Source organism: Camelina sativa, chromosome 12, assembly GCF_000633955.1.
Source record: "Camelina sativa cultivar DH55 chromosome 12, Cs, whole genome shotgun sequence".
Classification (NCBI taxonomy): Eukaryota; Viridiplantae; Streptophyta; class Magnoliopsida; order Brassicales; family Brassicaceae; genus Camelina; species Camelina sativa.
Window position 1 is genome coordinate 2,048,726 of NC_025696.1, and position 22,666 is coordinate 2,071,391.

Sequence of the window (22,666 nt, forward strand, 5' to 3'; positions counted from 1 at the left end):
TTTTTTTTTTTTTTTTTTTTTTTTTGAGTGGAAGAGAAAAGACCGTTGACGAAAACTCAGATCGGATAGTGGATATTATTTTATTCCCTTCTCACCAAGTCCACACACTTTTTTTTTTACAACTACGAGACTAATCAATCATGGATATTATCCAGATTTTTTTTATATAGCGTCATTAAGTTTGTCACGAGGTCTTCCCTACTTGCTAATCCACTAGGATATGATGTAACAAATCTTTCTGTGATCTTAAATCCTCCTTTTCGTTATCCTAGTGGATTAATTCTTCTCTTTTTTTTCCTTATCCTTAGAATCTGTGCTGCTGCGATAACGTGTTTTGGTTTTTTCAGATCCAAACCGCAAAACAAAACAATGGCTTCTTCTTCTCTTCCATCTTCTTTACCTGGTAATTTTATGTAAGATATTTATATATGTGTATGTGAACAATTCATGACTTCTTATTTACTATGTTTTTGATCCCCTTTCTTAGGGATAATGATGCGGCTCTGATTGAACAACTAGCCACTGATATTTCAAACAAATTGATTAAACTCATTCCATCAAAGGATTTCGACGGTCTAGTTGGGATGGGAGCTCATATGGAAAAGTTGAAGTCAATGTTATGCCTAGACTCAGATGAAGTGAAGATGATAGGAATTTTGGGTCCTTCTGGGATTGGTAAGACCACCATTGCCAGATTTCTGTTTAACGAACTCTCTAATAGATTCCACCTTCGTGTCTTCATGGAGGATATCAGAGAACGTTATTCAGGGTCAAGACCCTGTTACGATGAGTATAGTGCGAAATTGCAATTACAGGAAAGGTTCCTATCGCAGTTATTCAACAGTCAGCATATCAAGATCCTTCATTTAGGAGTTTTAAAAGAAAGACTGAAAAAGAAAAAAGTCTTAGTCGTTCTAGATGACGTCGATAGATTAGAACAATTAGATGCCTTGGCGAAAGAAACTGAGTGGTTTGGTCCTGGAAGTCGGATTCTCATCACAACGCAAAATAAAAAGCTTTTGAATGCACATCGGATTGAGCATATCTATGAGGTGGGCTTTTCACCGCCTGATGAAGCTTCTCAAATACTCTGCCTGTATGCTTTTGGTCAAAAGTCGCCAAAGGATGGTTTTGAGAACCTTGCTTCGAAAGTTACAGAACTTTCCGGTGGACTTCCTTTGAAACTAAAGCTTATGGGCTCCTATCTACGGGGAATGTCAAAGCAGAAGTGGGAAAATATACTACCAAGGTTAAGGGCTATCGTTGACAGCGAAATAGGAAACATTGTAAAGTCCACTTATGGTAAATTGAATGAGAGGACGGAAGACTTTGCAAAGAAATTCTCGGAATGGAGGCAAGAGCGTATCATCACTAAACAAGATCTGAAGGCATGTGTCTCCGAGACATTTTCCTCCATTTCCATTTCCATTGCTTTCGCATATTTGAATTCGTTTGATAACTGATCATCTAACTCTTACTTTTGTGGGTCGTTCGTTAGGAAGATTTATATAAAAGTGTGAGGCAAGCGCGTATCATCACAAACCAAGATCTGAAGGCATGTGGTATCCGAGAAATTTTCCTCCATTTCCATTTGCCTTATCTCCGCATATTTTGAATTCATTTGATAACTGACCGTCTAATTCTTTACTTTTTTGGATCTTTCCCTAGGAAGATTTATGTACAAGTGAAATAGCTTTCAAAGACACTATCTTCATCTACTGTGCAGATACATTACAGTACTCCTTTGCCAGCCACCTCTCCGTGGATTTCCGCCGGAAAGGAATTCATGCAGTTGTTAATTCCAATGACACCCTGAATGCGATAGAGAGAATTAGCGCTTATGTTGTGATTTTCTCCAAGAGCTGCTTCTCCTCCACCACATGCCTGAACAAGCTCGCAAAGGTTCTTCAGTGCCGGAAGGAAACCGGCCAGCTGATGGTTCCAGTGTTCTATGGCATTAGTCCATCAGATGTGGTGGTGCCGGAGCAGATAAGAGAATGGAGTAGCGTACTCCAAGAACTGAGAGAATTACCAGGCCACCAGTCTAGGTAACTGCATAGGTTAATATCTCGCTTGCTTTTCTTAAAGTTCATAACTCAATGCTTTCCACCTATAAAATCTAGCACCACAAACATAAATTGTACAAATCAAAGGTTTTACATGGAACTAGTTATGTTTTATGATAGCTTTAACAGTAGGGGTCACAAAATGTGAGGCAATTTTATCCAAAATGTTTTGCTCTTCATTACTCATTAGTGATTTCTCCAACAATTCACTTTGTGATTTCTATATTTATGCAAGCAGGGAGGAATGCAGTGAGTGTGAACTTGTAGAAGAGATTGTCAAATATGTTTATGAAAAGCTCTTTCCCGCTCAACATATTGGAATCAACTCAAGGCTGCTGAAGATAGAACAGTTGCTTTGCAAACAACCTTGGGGTATCCGTCACATAGGAATTTGGGGTATGCCTGGTATTGGCAAGACGACACTTGCTAAAGCAGTTTTTGACCAGATCTCCGGAGGCTATGAAGCTTCTTGTTTCATCGAACACTTTGACAAGGCTTTTCATGAGATGGGGCTTCCTAGTTTGATGGCGGAACATTTTGGGACAATTCTAAATAATTTGTCTCGTGTATGCAGTACCATTACGAGACCTAGCCTCCCCAGGGACAAATTAACCAAGAAGAGAACTCTTGTTGTTCTTGATGATGTGCACAATCCTTTGGTTGCCAGGTCTTTTCTCGGAGGGATTCATTGGTTTGGCCTAGGAAGCCTGATCATCATAACATCCAGAGATAAACAAGTGTTCCGCCATTGTCTGATCAATCACATATATGAGGTTCAGAGCTTAAATGAGGACGAGGCTCTGCAGCTAATCTCTCAATGTGCATTTGGCAGAGATAGAAGAGAACAACAAATCTTGGAAGTACCAATCGAAGTGAACTATGCTAATGGTAATCCATTGGCTCTCAGCTTTTACGGAAGAGAGCTTATGGGAAAGACACTGTCAAAACTGGAGGCGGCATTCCTTACTCCAAACAAGATTCATGATTTATTCAAGTGCAGCTACGAAACACTTAATAAGAACGAGAAGAACATTTTTCTGGACATTGCTTGTTTCTTCAATGGAGAATCTGTTGACTATGTGATACAACTGCTTGAGGGGTGTGGTTTTTTTCCACATGTTGGGATTAATGTTCTTGTGGAGAAGAGTCTGCTGACTATTTCAGAAAATAGAGTCATTATGCATAGAATAATCCAAGACTTTGGCCGTGAAATAAATAACAATGAAACAGTACAGATGGGGAGGCGTCGCAGACTGTGGGAACCGTGGACTATCAAATTGCTTCTTGAAGATGACAAAGACAAGGTAACCTATACACGTGCTCTGGTCTGGCGTATTCTGATATTTTAATAGAAAGTTTTTAAGAGATGAACCAATTTCTTGATCTATCCGCTTCCCTTTTGTCTCAGGGCACTGAAGACATTGAAGGCATAGTTTTGGACGCATCGAAATTAGTCTTTGATGTGAAGCCTACTGCTTTTGAGAATATGCTTAACCTTAGATTCCTGAAGATTTACTGTTCCAGTTATGAAAATCAGTATGAAATCCGCCTTCCAGAAGGACTTGAATCTCTGCCTTATGAGCTAAGACTCCTCCACTGGGAAGACTATCCTTTACCATCCTTGCCACAAGACTTTGACCCATGCCATCTTGTTGAACTCAATCTAGCTTACAGTCGGCTTCAGAAACTTTGGGGAGGAACAAAAGTAAGCAAAATCTTATTTGTTATTTCCATATTTATACTAGAGAAATAATTTTCCAATTTATTTTTATTTTCAGAACCTCAAGATGCTGAAGACAGTCAGGCTTTGTCATTCTCTGCAGCTCACTGAAATTGACGATATTGGTAACGCTGAAAATATTGAGCTAATAGATCTCCGAGACTGTATAAAATTGCCAAGTTTTCCAGCCACGGGTCAATTGCAGCATCTACGAGTTGTAAACCTATCAGGCTGCAGAGAGATTAAAATTTTCAAAGAGGTTTCTGCAAATATTTATGAACTAAATCTCCAGGGAACTGGCATAAGAGAATTACCAATATCCATTGGAAATGCCACTAATCTCCAGAAATTGAATCTGGAAAATTGTTCAAGCTTGGTGGAGCTCCCATCCTCCTTTGGGAATGTCATAAATCTCAAGGAATTGTATATCAAAGGATGCTTAAGTTTAGCTAAGCTCCCCGCATCAATTGGAAATGCTATTAATCTTGAAATATTGGATCTCAGTCATTGCTTAATGCTCGAGGAGCTCCCCTCCTCGTTTGGGAATGCCATAAATCTCAAGGAATTGTATATCGAAGGATGCTCAAGTTTAGCTAAGCTCCCCGCATCTATCGGAAATGCTATTAATCTTGAAATATTGGATCTCAGTCATTGCTTAATGCTCGAGGAGCTCCCCTCCTCGTTTGGGAATGCCATAAATCTCAAGGAATTGTATATCGAAGGATGCTCAAGTTTAGCTAAGCTCCCCGCATCTATCGGAAATGCTATTAATCTTGAAATATTGGATCTCAGTCATTGCTTAATGCTCGAGGAGCTCCCCTCCTCGTTTGGGAATGCCATAAATCTCAAGGAATTGTATATCGAAGGATGCTCAAGTTTAGCTAAGCTCCCCGCATCTATCGGAAATGCTATTAATCTTGAAATATTGGATCTCAGTCATTGCTTAATGCTCGAGGAGCTCCCCTCCTCGTTTGGGAATGCCATAAATCTCAAGGAATTGTATATCGAAGGATGCTCAAGTTTAGCTAAGCTCCCCGCATCTATCGGAAATGCTATTAATCTTGAAATATTGGATCTCAGTCATTGCTTAATGCTCGAGGAGCTCCCCTCCTCGTTTGGGAATGCCATAAATCTCAAGGAATTGTATATCGAAGGATGCTCAAGTTTAGCTAAGCTCCCCGCATCTATCGGAAATGCTATTAATCTTGAAATATTGGATCTCAGTCATTGCTTAATGCTCGAGGAGCTCCCCTCCTCGTTTGGGAATGCCATAAATCTCAAGGAATTGTATATCGAAGGATGCTCAAGTTTAGCTAAGCTCCCCGCATCTATCGGAAATGCTATTAATCTTGAAATATTGGATCTCAGTCATTGCTTAATGCTCGAGGAGCTCCCCTCCTCGTTTGGGAATGCCATAAATCTCAAGGAATTGTATATCGAAGGATGCTCAAGTTTAGCTAAGCTCCCCGCATCTATCGGAAATGCTATTAATCTTGAAATATTGGATCTCAGTCATTGCTTAATGCTCGAGGAGCTCCCCTCCTCGTTTGGGAATGCCATAAATCTCAAGGAATTGTATATCGAAGGATGCTCAAGTTTAGCTAAGCTCCCCGCATCTATCGGAAATGCTATTAATCTTGAAATATTGGATCTCAGTCATTGCTTAATGCTCGAGGAGCTCCCCTCCTCGTTTGGGAATGCCATAAATCTCAAGGAATTGTATATCGAAGGATGCTCAAGTTTAGCTAAGCTCCCCGCATCTATCGGAAATGCTATTAATCTTGAAATATTGGATCTCAGTCATTGCTTAATGCTCGAGGAGCTCCCCTCCTCGTTTGGGAATGCCATAAATCTCAAGGAATTGTATATCGAAGGATGCTCAAGTTTAGCTAAGCTCCCCGCATCTATCGGAAATGCTATTAATCTTGAAATATTGGATCTCAGTCATTGCTTAATGCTCGAGGAGCTCCCCTCCTCGTTTGGGAATGCCATAAATCTCAAGGAATTGTATATCGAAGGATGCTCAAGTTTAGCTAAGCTCCCCGCATCTATCGGAAATGCTATTAATCTTGAAATATTGGATCTCAGTCATTGCTTAATGCTCGAGGAGCTCCCCTCCTCGTTTGGGAATGCCATAAATCTCAAGGAATTGTATATCAAAGGATGCTCAAGTTTAGCTGAGCTCCCCTCATCTATCGGAAATGCTACTAATCTTGAAATATTGGATCTCAGTCATTGCTTAAAGCTAGAGGTGCTCCCCTCCTCGATTGGGAATGCCACTAATCTCAAGAAATTAAATCTTACTGGATGTTTGAGTCTCAGAGAACTCCCCGCATCTGTTGGTAATGCCACTAATCTTGAAATATTTGATCTCACTAATTGCTCAAGGCTCCTGGAGCTCCCCTCCTCGTTTGGGAGTGCCAGTCTCAAGGAACTATATCTCACTGGATGCTCAAGTTTAGTGGAGCTTCCTGCATCGATCAAATATGCCGTTAATCTCGAGATATTGAATCTCGAGAATTGCTCAAGTCTCTTGCACCTACCTTCTTCAATTAGGAATGCCACTGCTTTCCAGAAGTTGAATCTTACGTATCCTTCAAGCTTGGTAGATCTGCCCTCGTCGTCTGGGGGAATGCCATAAATCTCAAGGAATGATGTCTCACTGGATGCTCAAGTCTTGTTGTGCTTCCTGCCTCGATTAGAAAGTCCACTTAGTCTTGGGCAATTGAATCTAGATCAGTGCTCACGTAATCCAAACGACCTCTGGAAACTATTCTTATGTCAGGAAAAAAATTTCAAGAAGATGAAAGAGTCTCATGGCTTAAAGAGGTCTTTCACCATATTCATGGAGGCGATGTGAGTTTTTCGAGAAAGTAGCGGATGAATTCAATGAAGCCTATATACACGGGGAAGAATCTGCTGGCCGCGAGATAAAAAGAAAAACAAAGACAGAGAAGTGAGAAGAATCGGAGAAGCAAGACATTTAATCCTGGTTTGATTTTTATAATCTGTATTAATATTCTGTGCTCTTACATTTTTGTTACTATCACTAGTTTGACATTCCAGAGATGTGTCGTTTGAGTATACAGCTAAAACCTATCTGTCTCCCAAAACTGCCTAATCTTTTGTGACGATCTCATTTATTCTAATACTCGTTTTGATTTCTGGTGGTAAAGCTGAAGTAGTTTCAATGACGAAAACACTGTTTCTCAAAGAGTTGACAAAAATGAGGTACTAGCATTGGGATAGTACCTCATTCTTGAGCACGCTGCTATAAACTATTGAGATTAACCAGTTGAATTAAGGTAAGGGCGACAGTTGAATTATATACTTTCGAATTTAGTCTTTGCTCAAGAATGTAAAAAAAAACATGATAATTAAACTAAGAACATGATAGTAAATCTCATATCAAACCGAAACAGCTATCAAAATCTGAGACAAGTTTTAACAGAGACACAGATTCTACTTGATAGAGAAAGGTCTCAAAGAACATGACAGTAAATCTCAAGGTTCCAAAAACAAGGTCTAAACAAAAACATTTCCAAAAAAAAGAGAACAATTCAATCTTGAATCCTCCTCTCTCCTTAGTCTGCCTTGGAAGCAAGAGCAGCAGCTTGACCTCTAAGACGACCAGTCCTCCTTGCAGCAATAAGACCAACCTTTTGTCCAGGTGGTGCATCACGACGAACCGTACTAGCGTGACCAATATGTTGATGGTTACCTCCTCCATGAGGATGCTCAACTGGATTCATAGCCACACCACGAACCTTAGGCCAGCAGTTTCTCTTCACACGGTACTTGTGGTAAGCATTACCAGCCTTGAGCATTGGCTTCTCTGTCCTTCCACCACCCGCAACTTGACCAATCATAGCCCTGCATCCACTCGGCACAATCTTCTTCGAACCCGATGGCAACTTAATCCTATCAAAACCATTTATAAAATCAAAAATGTAAGAACAAATCCATTCTCAAAACACAGTTCTCATATTACACAATCCAGCATAGCTACTAGCTTTGAATCCAATGACCATTTCTAATCAAATCTAACGCAATCAACCTAAACATTAGATTTACACATCACTAATCAATCCAATCACCACCAGCAAAAAGCATAGAATACAATAATACCTGCTAGTGTCATTATCAGGGTTATGAGCAATAACAATGGCGTAATCACCAGAAGCTCTAGCCAAAACACCACGATCACCAACATGATGCTCAACGTTACAAACAACAGCTCCTTCAGGGATAGATCTAAGCGGGAGAACATTTCCAACGACTAGCGTAGCTTTCTTCCCACAGTAGAGAAACTGACCGGTGTACATACCTTCAGCAGCGACGAAAAGCTCCTTCTGTTTCTTGAATCGGAAAGGATGACGGAAGGAAACGCGAGCTAAAGGAGCACCACGTCCAGGATCGTGGATGATCTCGGTGACAACACCTTTGAGGTAACCATTTCTCTCGCCGAAATCGAGGCTCCTGAATTTGGCGGGGCCTTTACGGTGGTGAGTGTGGGATTTGAAGACTGAACCAGCTCCTTTACGTTGAGCTCTGATGACACGACCCATGGCTGATGATTATGGTGGTTCGTCTTCTTCGGATTACGGCGAGTGAACAGCAATGAACAAAATCAGGTTTATATTACAACCACAGTCTCTCTCTCAAAAAAAACCCTAGTGGACTGTGATGGATTTATTTATCTATAATAATGGGCCTTATTGAAAGCCTATTAAAAAGCCCAAACTACAAAACCGGGAAGATTTTGAATCTTTTTTTTTGGATAAGTCAAAAATCCAGGAGCTAATTCAGTGCACCCGTCCGCAGCGGATAACTGTCTCCTCGTATTCCGTTTTTGAGAGATGGATTTTTTTTAATAAAAATAATAATTATAGCAAAAGGGTATTTTGAAATAGAGGTGTTGTCTCTATGTGGAGCGTCAAAGTTGAAAAAAAGTGACAGCCCAAATCATATATACACACATACACACCGCTCCCTTCTTCTCTGGCACGCTCCTCCCACTTTCTCTCTTTCTTTCTTTATCTCTGTAGCTCGATTTTGATCTTCGCACAACACTCTCAACAACTCTAAGAAAAATCATCAATCGTCTCTTTGGTATGATGATGCTTCTATCCTATTTCACGTTTCTGCTATTTTTTCCTTATAAGAAGCTTAATTAGAAATTGTATAGTGTGTTGATTTTTAATAGTTTGTGTTGGAGTATGTGTGATTAGTGTATTGTGTATAGCTGATGATTTAATGTGTAGTTTTCCTCGCGCCCATTGAGTTGTGATTTGAAATTCTTTTTTTGTTAGTAATTTTTTTCAATGAAAAAAAAAATAACAAATATGGAAAGAAAGCATTAAATGTCATTCAACTACAGAGAAGGAAGAAAAAGAAAGAAACAACAAAACGGTCATTGTTTGAGAGCTGAATGAAAACACAGTGTAATAAATAAATAGCGGGATTTTGTCGGATGAAATTGAAAGTTACATTTCCGGAAGATTTTTTGTGTTTCCTTTTTTTTTTTTTTTTGTATCTTTGTTCAAATTTCAAAACTTTTTCAGTTTTTTTTGTCTTTTGTTTTTTTTTTTTTATTAAGCTCCTCAATATATCTCTTCCCTTTTCTACGGATTGTTAACAGAGTTTCTTGAGAGAGGAAAAAAAAATGGAAGGTAGTAGAGGTTGGCCATGGAAGAGAAAGTCTTCAGACAAAGCTACGACAGATAAACTAGTTGTTGCAAACGAGTCAACTCCTGTTTGTTCTTTATCCTACTTGGCTTCTCTCGAGAATCAGGTTCTTCTTTCATCTATAATAATACCATATAGTTATTATAGCTCTGTTTAGATATAGATTCCAATTTTGATGTTTTTTTTTTTGTGTGTGTGTGTGTATGTGTGTTAGGAGAAGTGTAAAAACACAAACTATGTTCAGATTACTATGGATTCTTACACGCATATGAGTAGAATGGAGCATCAGGTCAAGTTGTTTGAAGTTGAAGTTAAGGATCTTAGAGATAAACTCACTCTTGCTCACTCTGAGATCAATACTAAAGAATCTTTGATTCTTCAACATGCCAAAGTCGCTGAAGAAGCTGTTTCAGGTCAGAGCACCAACAACCCTTTATACTGTAGTTCTTGAACTTGTGTGTTTTTGTTGCTGATTAGTCTTTTGTTCTTTTAGGATGGGAGAAGGCTGATGCAGAAACTTTGTCACTTAAACGTCAACTCGAATCTGTTACACTCTTGAAGCTTACTGCTGAGGATCGAGCTTCGCATTTGGATGATGCGCTGAGAGAGTGCACGAGGCAGATAAGGATTGTGAAAGATGAGAGTGACCAGAAGTTGAAAGATGTGATTCTTGCTAAGACCACTCACTGGGACAAGATCAAATCCGACCTCGAAGGTAAGATTGATGAATTGAGCCAAGGACTTCACCGAGCAGTTTCTGACAATGGGGCACTCACTAGATCTTTGCAAGAACGATCAGAGATGATAGTAAGGATCAGTGAGGAAAAGTCTAAATCTGAAGCTGATGTGGAGAAGCTGAAGACTAATCTTCAGTTGGCTGAGAAAGAGATTAGTTCGCTGAAGTACGATGTTCATGTTGCTTTAAAAGAAGTAGAGATCCGCAGTGAAGAGAAGAACATGAGTTTGAGGTCAGCGGAAATCGCAAACAAACAGCATCTGGAAGGAGTGAAAAAGATTGCAAAACTTGAAGCAGAGTGCCAAAGGCTAAGAGGGCTTCTTCGGAAGAAGCTTCCTGGTCCTGCTGCTATGGCTCAAATGAAGATAGAAATTGAAAGTTTAGGGCATGAACTCACAGACCCTCGAGCACAGAGAGGCATAGCTCAAAACCCTAGTCGCATCGCAAAGGCAGAGATTGCTACTGATCATAAGTTGGAAGAGTGCAAAAGAGAGAATGTATATCTCACTAGACGTACATTGGAGATGGAGGAGGAGATTCAGACGCTTAAAGAACATCTCGCTGCACGTAACAATGAACTGCAGGTTTCAAGAAATGTATGCGCTAAGACTCTTGGAAAGCTTAAGATTCTTGAAGGGCAGATGGATATGTTTCACAATGACAAGAATGCTCTGAAATCAAATAGCAGAAATCTTTCTGAAAGTCCATCCAGTGTCACCTCAGTATCCGAAGATGGGTTTGATGAAGAAGGAAGTTCCTCTGAGTATGGTCCAACAACCTCAACAGATTCTCATAAAGTGAGAAAAGTATGTGCTGATGGTTCCTCAAAGGCTAACAGAATGGAGTTAATGGATGACTTCTTGGAGATTGAAAAGTTGGCAGCTAATGATCCAGATGGAGCTAACTCAGCTTCAAAATCTTCCAACAGTGCCTGCAGTAGTGTATCTGTTGGCACACAATCCGCTAGTAAGTCCAGTGAGCAAGATGAGGATACAACAACACTTGATCAGCTGTTAACGGTTCTCCGTTCAAGAATCAACAGGATATTTGAATCTCAAGAGGGCATTAGCATTGAGAAAATCGTTGAAGCGGCAAGGGTTTCGATCCAAGAGATGAAAGGATCATCACCCCAAAAACTCTCAAATCCTCTGTTTGAATTTGCTGATGAAACTTTAGAGAAGCATGTTTTGTCATCTCAGGATACCAAAAGCAACGGAAATGTGGAGAAGAGCACAAAGAAACAAGATTTGGAAAGCGAAAAGGTTACATTGCTAGTTAAAGAGGTTGACGAGTCAGATTCTGATTCACTGGGAGACACATTACCTAAGACAGAGGATCACCGTGTAGATAATTCGATGAATGGTCATGAGCTGGATGATTCATCATGCAAGAGCTTGTTGAAAGAAGTGGAACAGCTTAAGTTAGAGAAAGAGAATATTGCAGCAGAGTTATCAAGTTGCTTGCAGAATCTTGAAAGTACAAAGTCAGGGTTGGAAGAAAAAGAGCAGCTCATATCGAAGCTGAAATCACAGCTCAATTCTTCAGAAGATCTTCAAAGCTTGGCAGAAACACAGCTTAAATGCGTGACTGAGTCATACAAATCGCTTGAACTCCATGCCAAAGATCTAGAAGCTAAAGTGAAAAGCTTGGAAGAAGAGACAGAAAGACTTGAAATGGCTTTCTCCACAGAAAAGCATGGCCATGAGGAGACTCTAGCTAAATGCAGAGAGCTTCAAGAACAATTGCAAAGGTATTAACAACTAAAACATAGTTAAATCTTCCACTATGCATAGTTTGTTTTGCTAATTTGGACTTGTGCTGAAGGAATGAGACTTGCAAAAAGTGTTCATCATCCAAACTCCAACCTAATCAGGTACACTTCTTACTTATTTCATCTGTTTTGTTGCATCTACTATTTAGATACAATTAGCAATAAGCCCCTTAACTAAAATTTACAATGTTCTTGTTTCCAGGAAAAAGACATAGCATCTGCAACAGAGAAGCTTGCAGCTTGCCAAGAAACAATTCACTTACTCAGCCAACAGTTACAATCTTTACAACCTCAGAGCAACCACGATATTCCCAAATCTCAATCCCCTGAGAAGAAGCTTCAACAGCACAAAACCTCAGAACCAACACTGAACTCTTCACTAGATGATTTACTCCATGATCATATCATCCAACCATCTCGTTCTGTTAGACACACGGTGAATCCAACAGTCCACGCTATCATCAAGTCTTGCTCTGTTTCTTCATCATCCAAAGACGATAATGAGAAGCATACGCGCGGACTAGGCAGATTTTTCTCCTCTAAACAGAAGAACAATGGACGTTAAAACGCTAAGAGATAAGATAACACACTCATTATCTTTTGGTTCGTTTGATTTTTCATTATCCTTCTTGATATGTGTATATGTTTATATGCGTTTTGAGTATTTGAGAAGAGAACAGTACTAGTCAAGATCAATCTTCCTCTTGTGTACTCTACACACTTAATTAGGGCATAACGTCTCTGAATTGACTAAACCGGACTATAACCAAAACCGAATTAAAGTTTTGCTACAAACCCGATTACAAGAAAACAAAAATTTCATATCCAGTTCGAATATTTCTGACTTCTAAAGACCAAAACCGAGATCCATTTTTGTCCTTGTACATAAAAACTCAATGTATACAAAAATTCAAGAGCACATCATCATTAAGAAAACGAAAAGTAAAAACACAATATGTCAAAAAATAATAAATGTATGTAGGTGGGAAAAATCATTAAATGGCAATTCTATTTGGTCAATTTATCAGATATATTGAAATGATCATGTTCCCGTTAAGACTTTGAAAATGTTTTAGATATACTTGAGAGTTGAAAGGATAACGATTAACGAGTAACTTCGATATTTTGGGATAATATAAAACATTCCATCGACTAAATTAAAACTACAAAGCATAAACAAAATTAAGTTATTAATGTCAGAATTTTCATATAAACAAAGTGTTGGTGGTCTAGTGGTTTTCTGAAGTTTTAGTTGGGATGTGAATATCCATGAAAATGACTCTACCAGAAAAAATAAATCAAGTTTTTTTTCAAAGGAGCGTTGGGTTAAGCTTCAGAAGAATCAAAATTATTAGACAAAACAAAAATAGGAACGTGAGGTCCATGCAACACAAAAACAATAATGTAAAGTATTCAGATGGATTTCTAGAAAGAAAAATATAAGAAACTTAAAAAAGTTTGAAAAAGGACAGGACACAGATCAAACAGATAATGGTCATCAATGTCAAGCAGACAAGGTATAAACTCAAAGCAACTTGACAGTATGGGCAAGCCAGAGTTTGCACAGACAAATGCTATTTTTTTCTCTTCATTGTCTTTGAGTCTCTTTTATTGAATTATATATACGTTTGTGTTTGGTTTGTATTCTACTGAATATAAATATCTGAAATTTATTCGTGTCTTCTTGTATTCTATGATAACTGTGTGCGCTTATTGGAATAAATCGCAATAAAAAAGAAGATGAAGAGAAGAGTCAAGATAGATAGAAGAGACATTGTGGCTTACATGTTCTTCTGCCTTTGAAACAACTCATCTCTCCAAAGCCATTTTCAAACACATATTGTCTTTATCAACAATAATGTAGGATAAAAATAAGAACTTTTTAAAATAAAAATAGAAATAGACTTTAAAAAATATCGACTAAAAATAATGAGAATATTAGATTTCCCTTCAAAATTCATTAAATCATGCACTAAACTAGTAATAATGAATGGTACGAGACAAATGGAACAAATGATATAGATCATGATAACGAAACGACTTAAAAAGCAATAATTCTTATAACTAATTTAGAAGGTAACCCCACTCAAACAGAAATTACTGTATACACTAGGCATCATATACTATTTATGATATTATTGTTTAGCAGAAAATTTCATAGCGATATCTAAACTAATTTATGTGACTCTTACTCTATATGAATTTCACTACTCCATAAACAAGGTGCACTCAACGCAAGTAAACCCCTAATTTAAGCTAGGGGTTGGAGGAAATAATGGTTTGGAGAAAAGATTTTGTTGTTTACCATTCGATTAATTACTATTTTAATTAGTCTGACTTCATAGATATTTGACTTGTGAAACAGGACATTAAACGCCATACATAGAGAAGGCCAGACGAGTAGAAACAAGATTGAAACCACAAATATGGTTAAGGTTAACATTTGGCCATATGGTTGATAGACCATGCAAAAATTTTGAATCTACCTTTTGTGTATTCTATATAGGTTGATTATTTGTTACTTATAGTGTATATATATAAAACCAGTTATATATATATATATATATATTATGTTGTGGAAGTAACAAATAAAAGGAAAAGATTATATATATTCTTGTCAAAGTAACTTCTTAATTTAACGATTTGTACAGTATTTCTAATCAATATATAATAATTCATCTTTTGTAGAATAGAAAGAAATCTACATATTGTAAACAAGAGAACAACTCTTGTACAGTATTTATAATCTCTCGTTCCTAACATAATTAAAAGTTTACTGAATAGAAAATTTACTGAATATATATATACTGAATAGAAAATTTACATATTGTAAAACAAATAGATGGGAATAAACTTAGTACTGCTGTACTGATCAGAATGAAAATACTTGATTCAAAAATTAATACAAAAAAGAAAAAAACTAGCTATTCCTCTCAAGGACCAACGGTCAACAATACACGTTGACTTGAGGGAAAAGTCGCCACCCAAGCTATTATACAAAATATTTAGAAATAATTAAATAGAAACAAGACACCGAAGATATATAAAAAGGAAAAAAGAAAATCCCAAGAGAGTGGTTAATTAAAAAAAAAAATGTTAGATATATTAATACAGCCACAAATCTTGAGTCGATGCGTAACGCGATCCCCGCCATTTGCTTCCGTCTTCTTAGCAAAGAGAAAAGAAAAAACCCTAAGTAATATTTATTTCTTATTTCTTGTTTCTTGACTTTCTTGGTAATAGCTAGTTTCGATGCTTCGATCTTCCGAGTCTAGAGTGTGACAATGTGTGATCAAACCTTTATAACCTCAAAGGGGAATGATCTCGAGGGAGTGACCAGTTCAGCTATAATTATCATATCGACTCCTCTAGTCTCTCGATGTAGAGTTTTATCTGAACATGGAGATGAGAGATCGAAAGACGACTTCATCACAAGGAATAGTGATACCCATCTCGTGCTCAAACCCAAACTCTTCCTCAGCTAGTTGTAGGAGTGTCTGGAACTCATGATGATCTAGCCATGAGATTGGGACCACATAGCGACTTCGGTGTTGACCGACATAGACGGGGAAATGACCTTTTGGCACGTCATTGAAGTAGCAATTACCTTGATTCTTCTTTCCAAGACTTGAGCACCTCTTCAAGATTTGCTTTAGGGATGCTGCTTGAGATAGCGCTGCTTTGTTTGACTTCTTTATCGCCATTTTGAGCTTATTCTGTAGAGAGAGAACTAGATAGAGAGAAGAGAGAAAGTTTGGTATGTTTGAAGAAAGGTGTGGATGTGAAGGTGGTGGGGAGAAATATGAAGGGGTATTTAAAGGCACAATGAGAGAGAAAAAATCGAAAGATTTTATTATAATTATTAAAGAAAAATCATCTTTTTTTAACATAGATTTTTTAGGTTTACTTATGACTTTTTTGAAGATTTGTGACTAGGTTATATGTATTATATACACAATAACGACTAATTCATGCAGAACCACATGAAGTGTTTTCCTTGGTGATCACTTTGAAAGCCGCGTAAGTACATAACATATATATATATATAGTATGATTATTAATTTCATCAAACTCAAAACACTTGTTTATGCGTACAACATTAAAATCTCATAAAAGTTTAAACAGTTTTTTAAAATTTATTAATACAGGATGTATGGTTCACTGTAACATCCAACCATTTTCAAGGTTAATTTTTTTTCTACAAGCCCATATATATTATGGCCCAGACCCCAGAGTAGTAAAAAATGGTCTATCATTTTTGTTTTGCATCAATCTCCTAATTTTTTTTTTTTTTTGGTAGGTTGCATCAATCTCCTACTGAACTCAGTAAATTTTTTTAACAATGCACTTACTTAAGTTTTTCGTATCAAACTATATATGAACGAAGAAAAATTCCAATGTGAAAGCAAATATGATCATGTGGGATGTAGGAAAGAAGGCAGTTTTAGAGACAATGCCAGAAGGGAGAGAGGGCAAAAATATGCAAAAGAATGCATACAAAAAAAAATTAGGAGGGTCTTATAAATTACGTAGGGACTATGAACATTAATTACCCTACATTGTCTCCCTTTTGTGTTTTTATTTTAGACACAACTCTACGAATTAATACAAGTAGTGTCTGTTTTCTCTTCACTTGTTATGAACTGTTCTTCAGATTTTGTCTCTACTGAAACTTCCAATTCTATTACAACTAATATATGAATAAATTGACAAATAATATCAGGGCCGTTAATAGATTTAGATACCCGTTTTGTCATAAATTGAGTCCGTTGCAAAAGGATTACGGACGAAGTATAAAGATATGTGTGAAGCAAAGTACGTACTTGCAACTCCAAGATCACATGTCTTTTGCTACAACTAGAGTTGCCAACACTTTAATATGCCATTCTTTTTTTGTTTTCTTTTCTTTTTTTAATCTACATATTAAGATGTACAAAATAAACAAAATGGTCGTAGTTCGGTCTTCGGTGGTTTTATATTTTATCGGTTGAAGTCGATAACCAAATTCACTGAGGACATATTATTGGTTATTGCGCGTTCATATCATCATCATCCATGTGACAGTATATATAGTGACCGACCTAAACTCAAATATTATGTTGGTCACCGTCAAATTAAAATGTATTACATATAAAAATAAGTACCATTCGCAAAAATCAGCTGAAATTGATAGATAGTGAAAAGATTAGAAAGGGAACCTTTTTGGGCTCACTTGAAAAAAATTTCAAAGAGTTAGAACTTACAAACCATACATATGACTAAATCATGTACAGTGCATGACAATAATTAAGATGGACAGTTAACTAATTTGTTAACTAGAAATATAATTATCTAACAGTTTTCTCGATATAATTAATATATATATATATATATATATATATATGTAGTATGTGTATTGGTTTGCACTTTAAAACTACGTACGTTTATTCTAATTATATGGGGAAGTATGTAGCTAAGCAATATAATAGATCTTGTCCCCATGTGAAAATTTGAAATTGAAAACAAATGCTTAGGTTGTAACCTAATCTTTTGTTTAATTGATGGTATCAAATCCATGCAAGTTCCCATCTCATTCCTCCGATGCCTTGTGATCCACGTACTTCTTTCCCTATTCAACCTTCTTATTTTCTCTTTTTTTTTTCCATTCATTTTAATGTGATGAATCAGTCAACATCATCAAAAGATTTCACATTTGGCTTTGCAATGATTCCAACCGAATTAATAGCAATTTTTCCGTGGTAGAAACCCCATATCGTGTATAACTTGATAGCCAAAAAAAAGAAGAGAATTTTTAGTTTCACTGAAAAAGACTTTTTGGCTGTATCTACAATACTATCCATTTCGCCTAATCAGTATTTTTTTTTGTTTTGTTTAATCAGGTGAATTCACAATTACTGCAAAAAGATTATTTGTTCTATAGTTGTATATATGTTAGACCTAACAATGGTGAGGATGCGGGAATTCACTGGAACCAAGCTCTAACTTGTTTATTCCGTCGATTGAATTCCCATGTATAATACTTCCTTTTGTTCGGCCATTTGGCTCTGGATTCCGACCCGTAAATAAATTTAACTATCTAACGAGACTGTTCCCTTAGTCGAGAAGTTTCATAATCAAGAAGTTTCCAAGTACAACATCTTAGGGGTTTTATAATCAAGAACCGTTTTAAGATTTGCTTAATTAAAGTAACTTTTTAAGATTGTTTTTTTGTTTTTGTTTTTGTAAAGATATTAGCATCTCTCAAGATATAACGACAAATAGAAAGAAATAAGAAAGCAGATTGTTTGGTCGACAAAGGAAAAAAACGATTAAGAGTTTGGCTTCAACCGTTACATTTAGTAGGGGCGGGGATATAGAATTGAATTTGTAGTATATCTTCTTAAAACTATATACATATATATAAGATAAAATTGACACTGTTTATGGAAAGGGAAAAGAGGAGAAAATTAAAAACTAAAACCCAAGACGTGGAAGCTAGATGGGATTTGTCGTATGTATGGGGTAATATATAATTTGAAGAAAGCAAAACAAAAATAAGAGATGGTGTGTGTGGGGACAAACAAAGGAGAAGAGGACAGTGAGAGAATCAGGTGGAAGTGAAAGGAACCAACAACACTTGGCTGTCCTGAATTGGCGCTTGTGTTGTGGTTATAACTTGTAGACATGATCCCTCAAGCTCTTCATTACCCCCACAACCCCAATTCATCATCTTAACCAACTTTTCCACGATAATAACTCGCTGGATTTTAACCAAAATTACACCATGTCCTGTTCAGTATTGATTTTGGTATATTCGTTTTATTTGCAAAAGTTTATACTATTATGAATTATGAAACCACGATTATATTACTCTATTAGACTAGTTTTATTTTTTTTTTCTTCTTTTCTCTTATATACGTCTTCACATGTTAATTTTATATTGTCGTTTTCAAAACGAAATATCACATTTGTTATTTTTTTTGTAAAACATAATTTTGAAAATTAGCCTAGACAGAGAGATTGGAGTAAAGTGCATGTTGACAAATATCAATAAACAAATGACTATTTCATTCTTTTTGTGAGATAAAATTCTGTTTGCCTTCAGAATTTTCCTACGATTATATATATTATCATAATATAAATTGTTTGTCTCCTTGTCTTTATTCTTTGACATTCGATATACTAAAGGCAAACGCAAATATTTTCATATGAAACAGTCATGCGAAAAAGCTGAATTAATTATGTATCTTGAACCTGGATCCTTATCTAAACAAAATTGAAGTATATGCTTTTGGAAAACTACTAATATCATTAGTTTGTATACCTAAGACAATAACATGTCTACAACAAAAAATAATACACTCAACCATTACACTACAGTACAAAAGAGGTAGATTTTGCAAGGTAGGTATGATGTGATGTAGTTACAAGGCAAAGTCACCTATCAGTTTTCGGCTTTAGAATCAATATTTTCTATTTTTTTCCCCTCATATATTCTCCAAATTCAGAAACTACAAATGGGACAGTTCCTAACGACAAATATACATAAAGGATTAGAATTTTAGAGTTATTTCTGAAAGAGCATTTTTCCCAATTTCCCTACGAAATTAAATTTCCAATTCAAAAAGCTATAAAAGGGACAGCTCGTTTCGACAAAATGCATAAAATAAATAAGTAATTTTTTAAAAGTTTTTTTTCTTTTTCTTTTCCCAACTTCCTTACAAATACAAATTTCCAATTCACAAACTATAAAAAGGACAGCTCCTAACGACAAAATGCATAAAAGAATATTGATATGAAGATATTTTTTAAAGATATTTTTTCAAAAGTTTCTTACACATTAATTTCCACTTCGATACAAAATGCATTAAAATTCAGATATTATTAAATAGTTTTTTTTTCCAATTAATCTCCTACAAATTAATTTCCACTCCAATACAAAATTTTATTAAAATTCAGATATTAGTTTCCAATCCAAGGGACCATTTTAAAAAAGAAATAGATTTTTCAAGAATATATACATGTGAATAATGCCTCAACCAGCATCAATGCAAGAAACTACTAACTTAGAAAACATATTTAGATGTTAATAAATAAATATTATAAATAAATGTCTGCTAAATCCACAGAAATAGAACCAAAGAGAGAGTCACAAAAGAGTTGCTCATATGCCTAAACTGTGTAGGATCCATGTCTGCAAAAATCTATGACTCTCCCATGTGGCACTTATTCTTCCAACAACAACTCAGCAAAGTCAGAGAGCACCACAAGCTGACAAATAATCCTCTAATGAAATTTGAGCCACAAATCTGATTCTGGATAACTTATGATGAGAGAAGTTTTTTTCTCCTACCACCATGTTCTAAGGCCACTAGAGTCTGTCTATTAACTGATTACAACTCTTTGCAGTTTTTATGTCACATTTTGATGTGAGTTTTTTTAGCAAAAGCAAGAAGGCATCTCTGATAACTCTGTCAGTGTCACAATCTGTATTCCAGTTTCTCCTTTTCTAGGAGAAGTGTTTGTGTTTTCTCTTCCTGATTTAGAGAGACTAAAGAAGTCATTTCAAGGTGTTTCTTGTTTGTAAACGCCTAAATTGGTGGATACTCATGTTCTGCGAATGATAATGACCAAATGAGAAATGATTTATACATCACATATAGATAGTACAGGAGGCAATATCTGTCGATGTCACGATGGTGGAAGAATTTAATCCTATCTACTTGTTTCTTCCACTGATTTCTCTTCTATACAAATGAAAATAACATGATTGACTCGACGACTACTGAACAGTCAGTTTTAATAATTTGCCACAAAAAGAAGATATGCACAACTTCTTTCAAAAGATAACAAGTCAAAAACTTCTTGACCAATAGACATTCTTGACGGATATGCACAACTTCTTGCATTTGAAACAGTCAGGCTGAAAAAGTTGGATTATGTGATATTGAAACTGGATCCTCGTCTAAACTAATTGATATATATATATATATATATGCTTTGGAAACTACTCGTATCATATTTTCAGAAATTCATTGTAGGATCTTTCGTTACAGCATGGGGATCCAGATTGTGATGCTTGTAACAGAATCTCACAATCCATGCAAGTCCAGAGACGATATCAACAAAGAAGCAAAAAAGTTAGCAAGGAGTTTTAGGAGACATTTGAAAAGAGACAGGGCAAAAACAGATCAACTATGCTTGTTTTCTTCAAAGCCGGCCATGTACTACGGATAGTTTACCCGAATGTCTAATCTGAAAGAGAAAAGAATCCGATAGCAAATTAAGTACGCCTACTAACTATATCCAAAGGATTACATCTTAAAGATCTTCTCTTTTGCTAAGACATGAAAGATGCAGGATCAGATGTTTGAAGCATTCAAAGCCATCACTTTGCACTGTTCGTTTAAGGCCAGAAGCTGAGCTTCTTTCTTGTCAAGAAGAGCGCTCAGCTTCACATTCTCCTCCATTAGCTTTTGCACTTCAACCTCTTTCTGCGCTTTCTCACCTTCCAGTTGTGTCGACTTAGCAACCAACCTGATTTCACAAGAATAAACATACGAGAAAACGGAATTAGTAATATTGACATATATCAATTATATACAATTTAGGCAGTAATCAGGCGACCATCGCTTGCTACTATATATATTGTGGTTTTCCCACTCATCACGCTACCATAGACATTGCTTTACATACTTTGTACCTTTGCAATTGAACAGTCACATACTTGTCTCATCATTTACATAAAACAGGTAATAAGTAGTGATGAGACTGACCCGGCTTCGATGGTATGGAATTGCTGCGCGGATGAACGAAGTGTTTCAACAACATTGGTAGAAGTATTGACGTAATTTCTAAGTGACTCACACTCTGCCTTGACACGACGGAGCTCCTCTTCATTTTCGAGAGCCTTTTCTCTATCTCTCCTACTATCTTCAACTAATCTCTTAATAATCTCCGCTGTTTCTTCTAGAACAGTTTTATTCCCATGAGCCATCCGTTTCATCTCTTCAAACCTCAAGGAGAGATTCTCGATTTTGGCTGTCAACCTTCTAATCTCTTCCTCGCATATAATTACCCTCTCCTTTTGAAAAGAAGTTTCAGATTCAGCCGCTGTGACTCTCTTCAAAAGAGAATCAAGCACATCAGTAACCATCTCTATGGACTGAAGCGTCTTCCAAGTAAAGACTCCATCCTCCACAACCAAGGGATCCTGAGTATTGTTAACTCCAGTCACTTGAGAAGCTGAACTATCATGTTCCAATTCTATGTGTTCAGGAACGGCCAAGTTTCTAACTTTTGATCTTAAATAGCGCAAGCTAGCTGCAGCTGATTTAACTCTACCTAACAGATCATCTAATTCCTCAGAATCCTCCAGGGAAGTCGTCTTGACATCTGCAAGTTCAGCATCTAAATTATCTAAAGGGAGTTTACCAAGATCCATCTCATGGTTCCACGTCTCAAGAAGGGCTTCTTCTCTTGATAATGAATTACTAGTACCTGCGTTACCAGCCATTTCCAATCCAGAACTATAAAAGGAAGAAACTTTCTTTCTGCAGTAAATGTAAAAGAAGCTTTATTAGTATTACATATATGAAGCTCATAATAAGTCTCTAATGGAGTGAACAAGGTCAATAATTAAGAAGAGGCTCTCAAGACAAGAATATAACAGAGAAAGAACAAAAAAAAAAAAAAAAAAAAAAAAA

The 22,666-nt window shown here is 36.5% G+C and overlaps 5 protein-coding genes across 6 annotated transcripts in view; 2 read left to right on the top strand and 3 right to left on the bottom strand.

Moving 5' to 3' along the window:
* LOC104729565 (protein SUPPRESSOR OF npr1-1, CONSTITUTIVE 1-like) lies at nt 516-6,950 on the top strand (the record flags this gene model as incomplete). Of its 2 annotated transcripts, none has more annotated exon segments than XM_019234002.1 (6): nt 516-1,388; nt 1,499-1,562; nt 1,727-2,048; nt 2,305-3,370; nt 3,475-3,771; nt 3,845-6,950. In XM_019234002.1, coding segments are annotated over 6 exon segments (5,205 nt in total), but the record flags the coding sequence as incomplete, so codon positions are not given.
* Nucleotides 7,164-8,413, bottom strand: LOC104729566 (60S ribosomal protein L8-3-like). Its single transcript, XM_010448518.1, has 2 exons — nt 7,915-8,413; nt 7,164-7,707 (listed from the first exon to the last, which is right to left on the bottom strand). The coding sequence occupies exons 1-2, from the start codon at nt 8,352-8,354 to the stop codon at nt 7,371-7,373; spliced, it is 777 nt and encodes a 258-aa protein (XP_010446820.1). The 5' UTR covers nt 8,355-8,413; the 3' UTR covers nt 7,164-7,370.
* LOC104729567 (filament-like plant protein 5) lies at nt 8,746-12,692 on the top strand. The gene is made up of 6 exons (XM_010448519.2): nt 8,746-8,898; nt 9,428-9,580; nt 9,689-9,887; nt 9,968-11,960; nt 12,035-12,083; nt 12,184-12,692. Exons 2-6 carry the CDS (start codon nt 9,452-9,454, stop codon nt 12,544-12,546), a joined length of 2,733 nt encoding a protein of 910 aa, XP_010446821.1. The 5' UTR covers nt 8,746-8,898; nt 9,428-9,451; the 3' UTR covers nt 12,547-12,692.
* Nucleotides 14,770-15,754, bottom strand: LOC104729568 (auxin-induced protein 15A-like). The gene has a single exon (XM_010448520.2). It carries the CDS (start codon nt 15,683-15,685, stop codon nt 15,371-15,373), a length of 315 nt encoding a protein of 104 aa, XP_010446822.1. The 5' UTR covers nt 15,686-15,754; the 3' UTR covers nt 14,770-15,370.
* Nucleotides 21,119-22,666, bottom strand: part of LOC104729569 (golgin subfamily B member 1-like) — a 2,191-nt gene continuing 643 nt past the window's right edge. Inside the window, exons 2-3 of the mRNA XM_010448521.2 lie at nt 21,737-22,513; nt 21,119-21,497 (exon numbers count right to left, since the gene is read on the bottom strand). Coding sequence (XP_010446823.1) covers nt 21,323-21,497; nt 21,737-22,476 — 915 coding nt within the window. The 5' untranslated portion in view covers nt 22,477-22,513 and the 3' untranslated portion in view covers nt 21,119-21,322. The remainder of the gene's footprint in view (nt 21,498-21,736; nt 22,514-22,666) is intronic.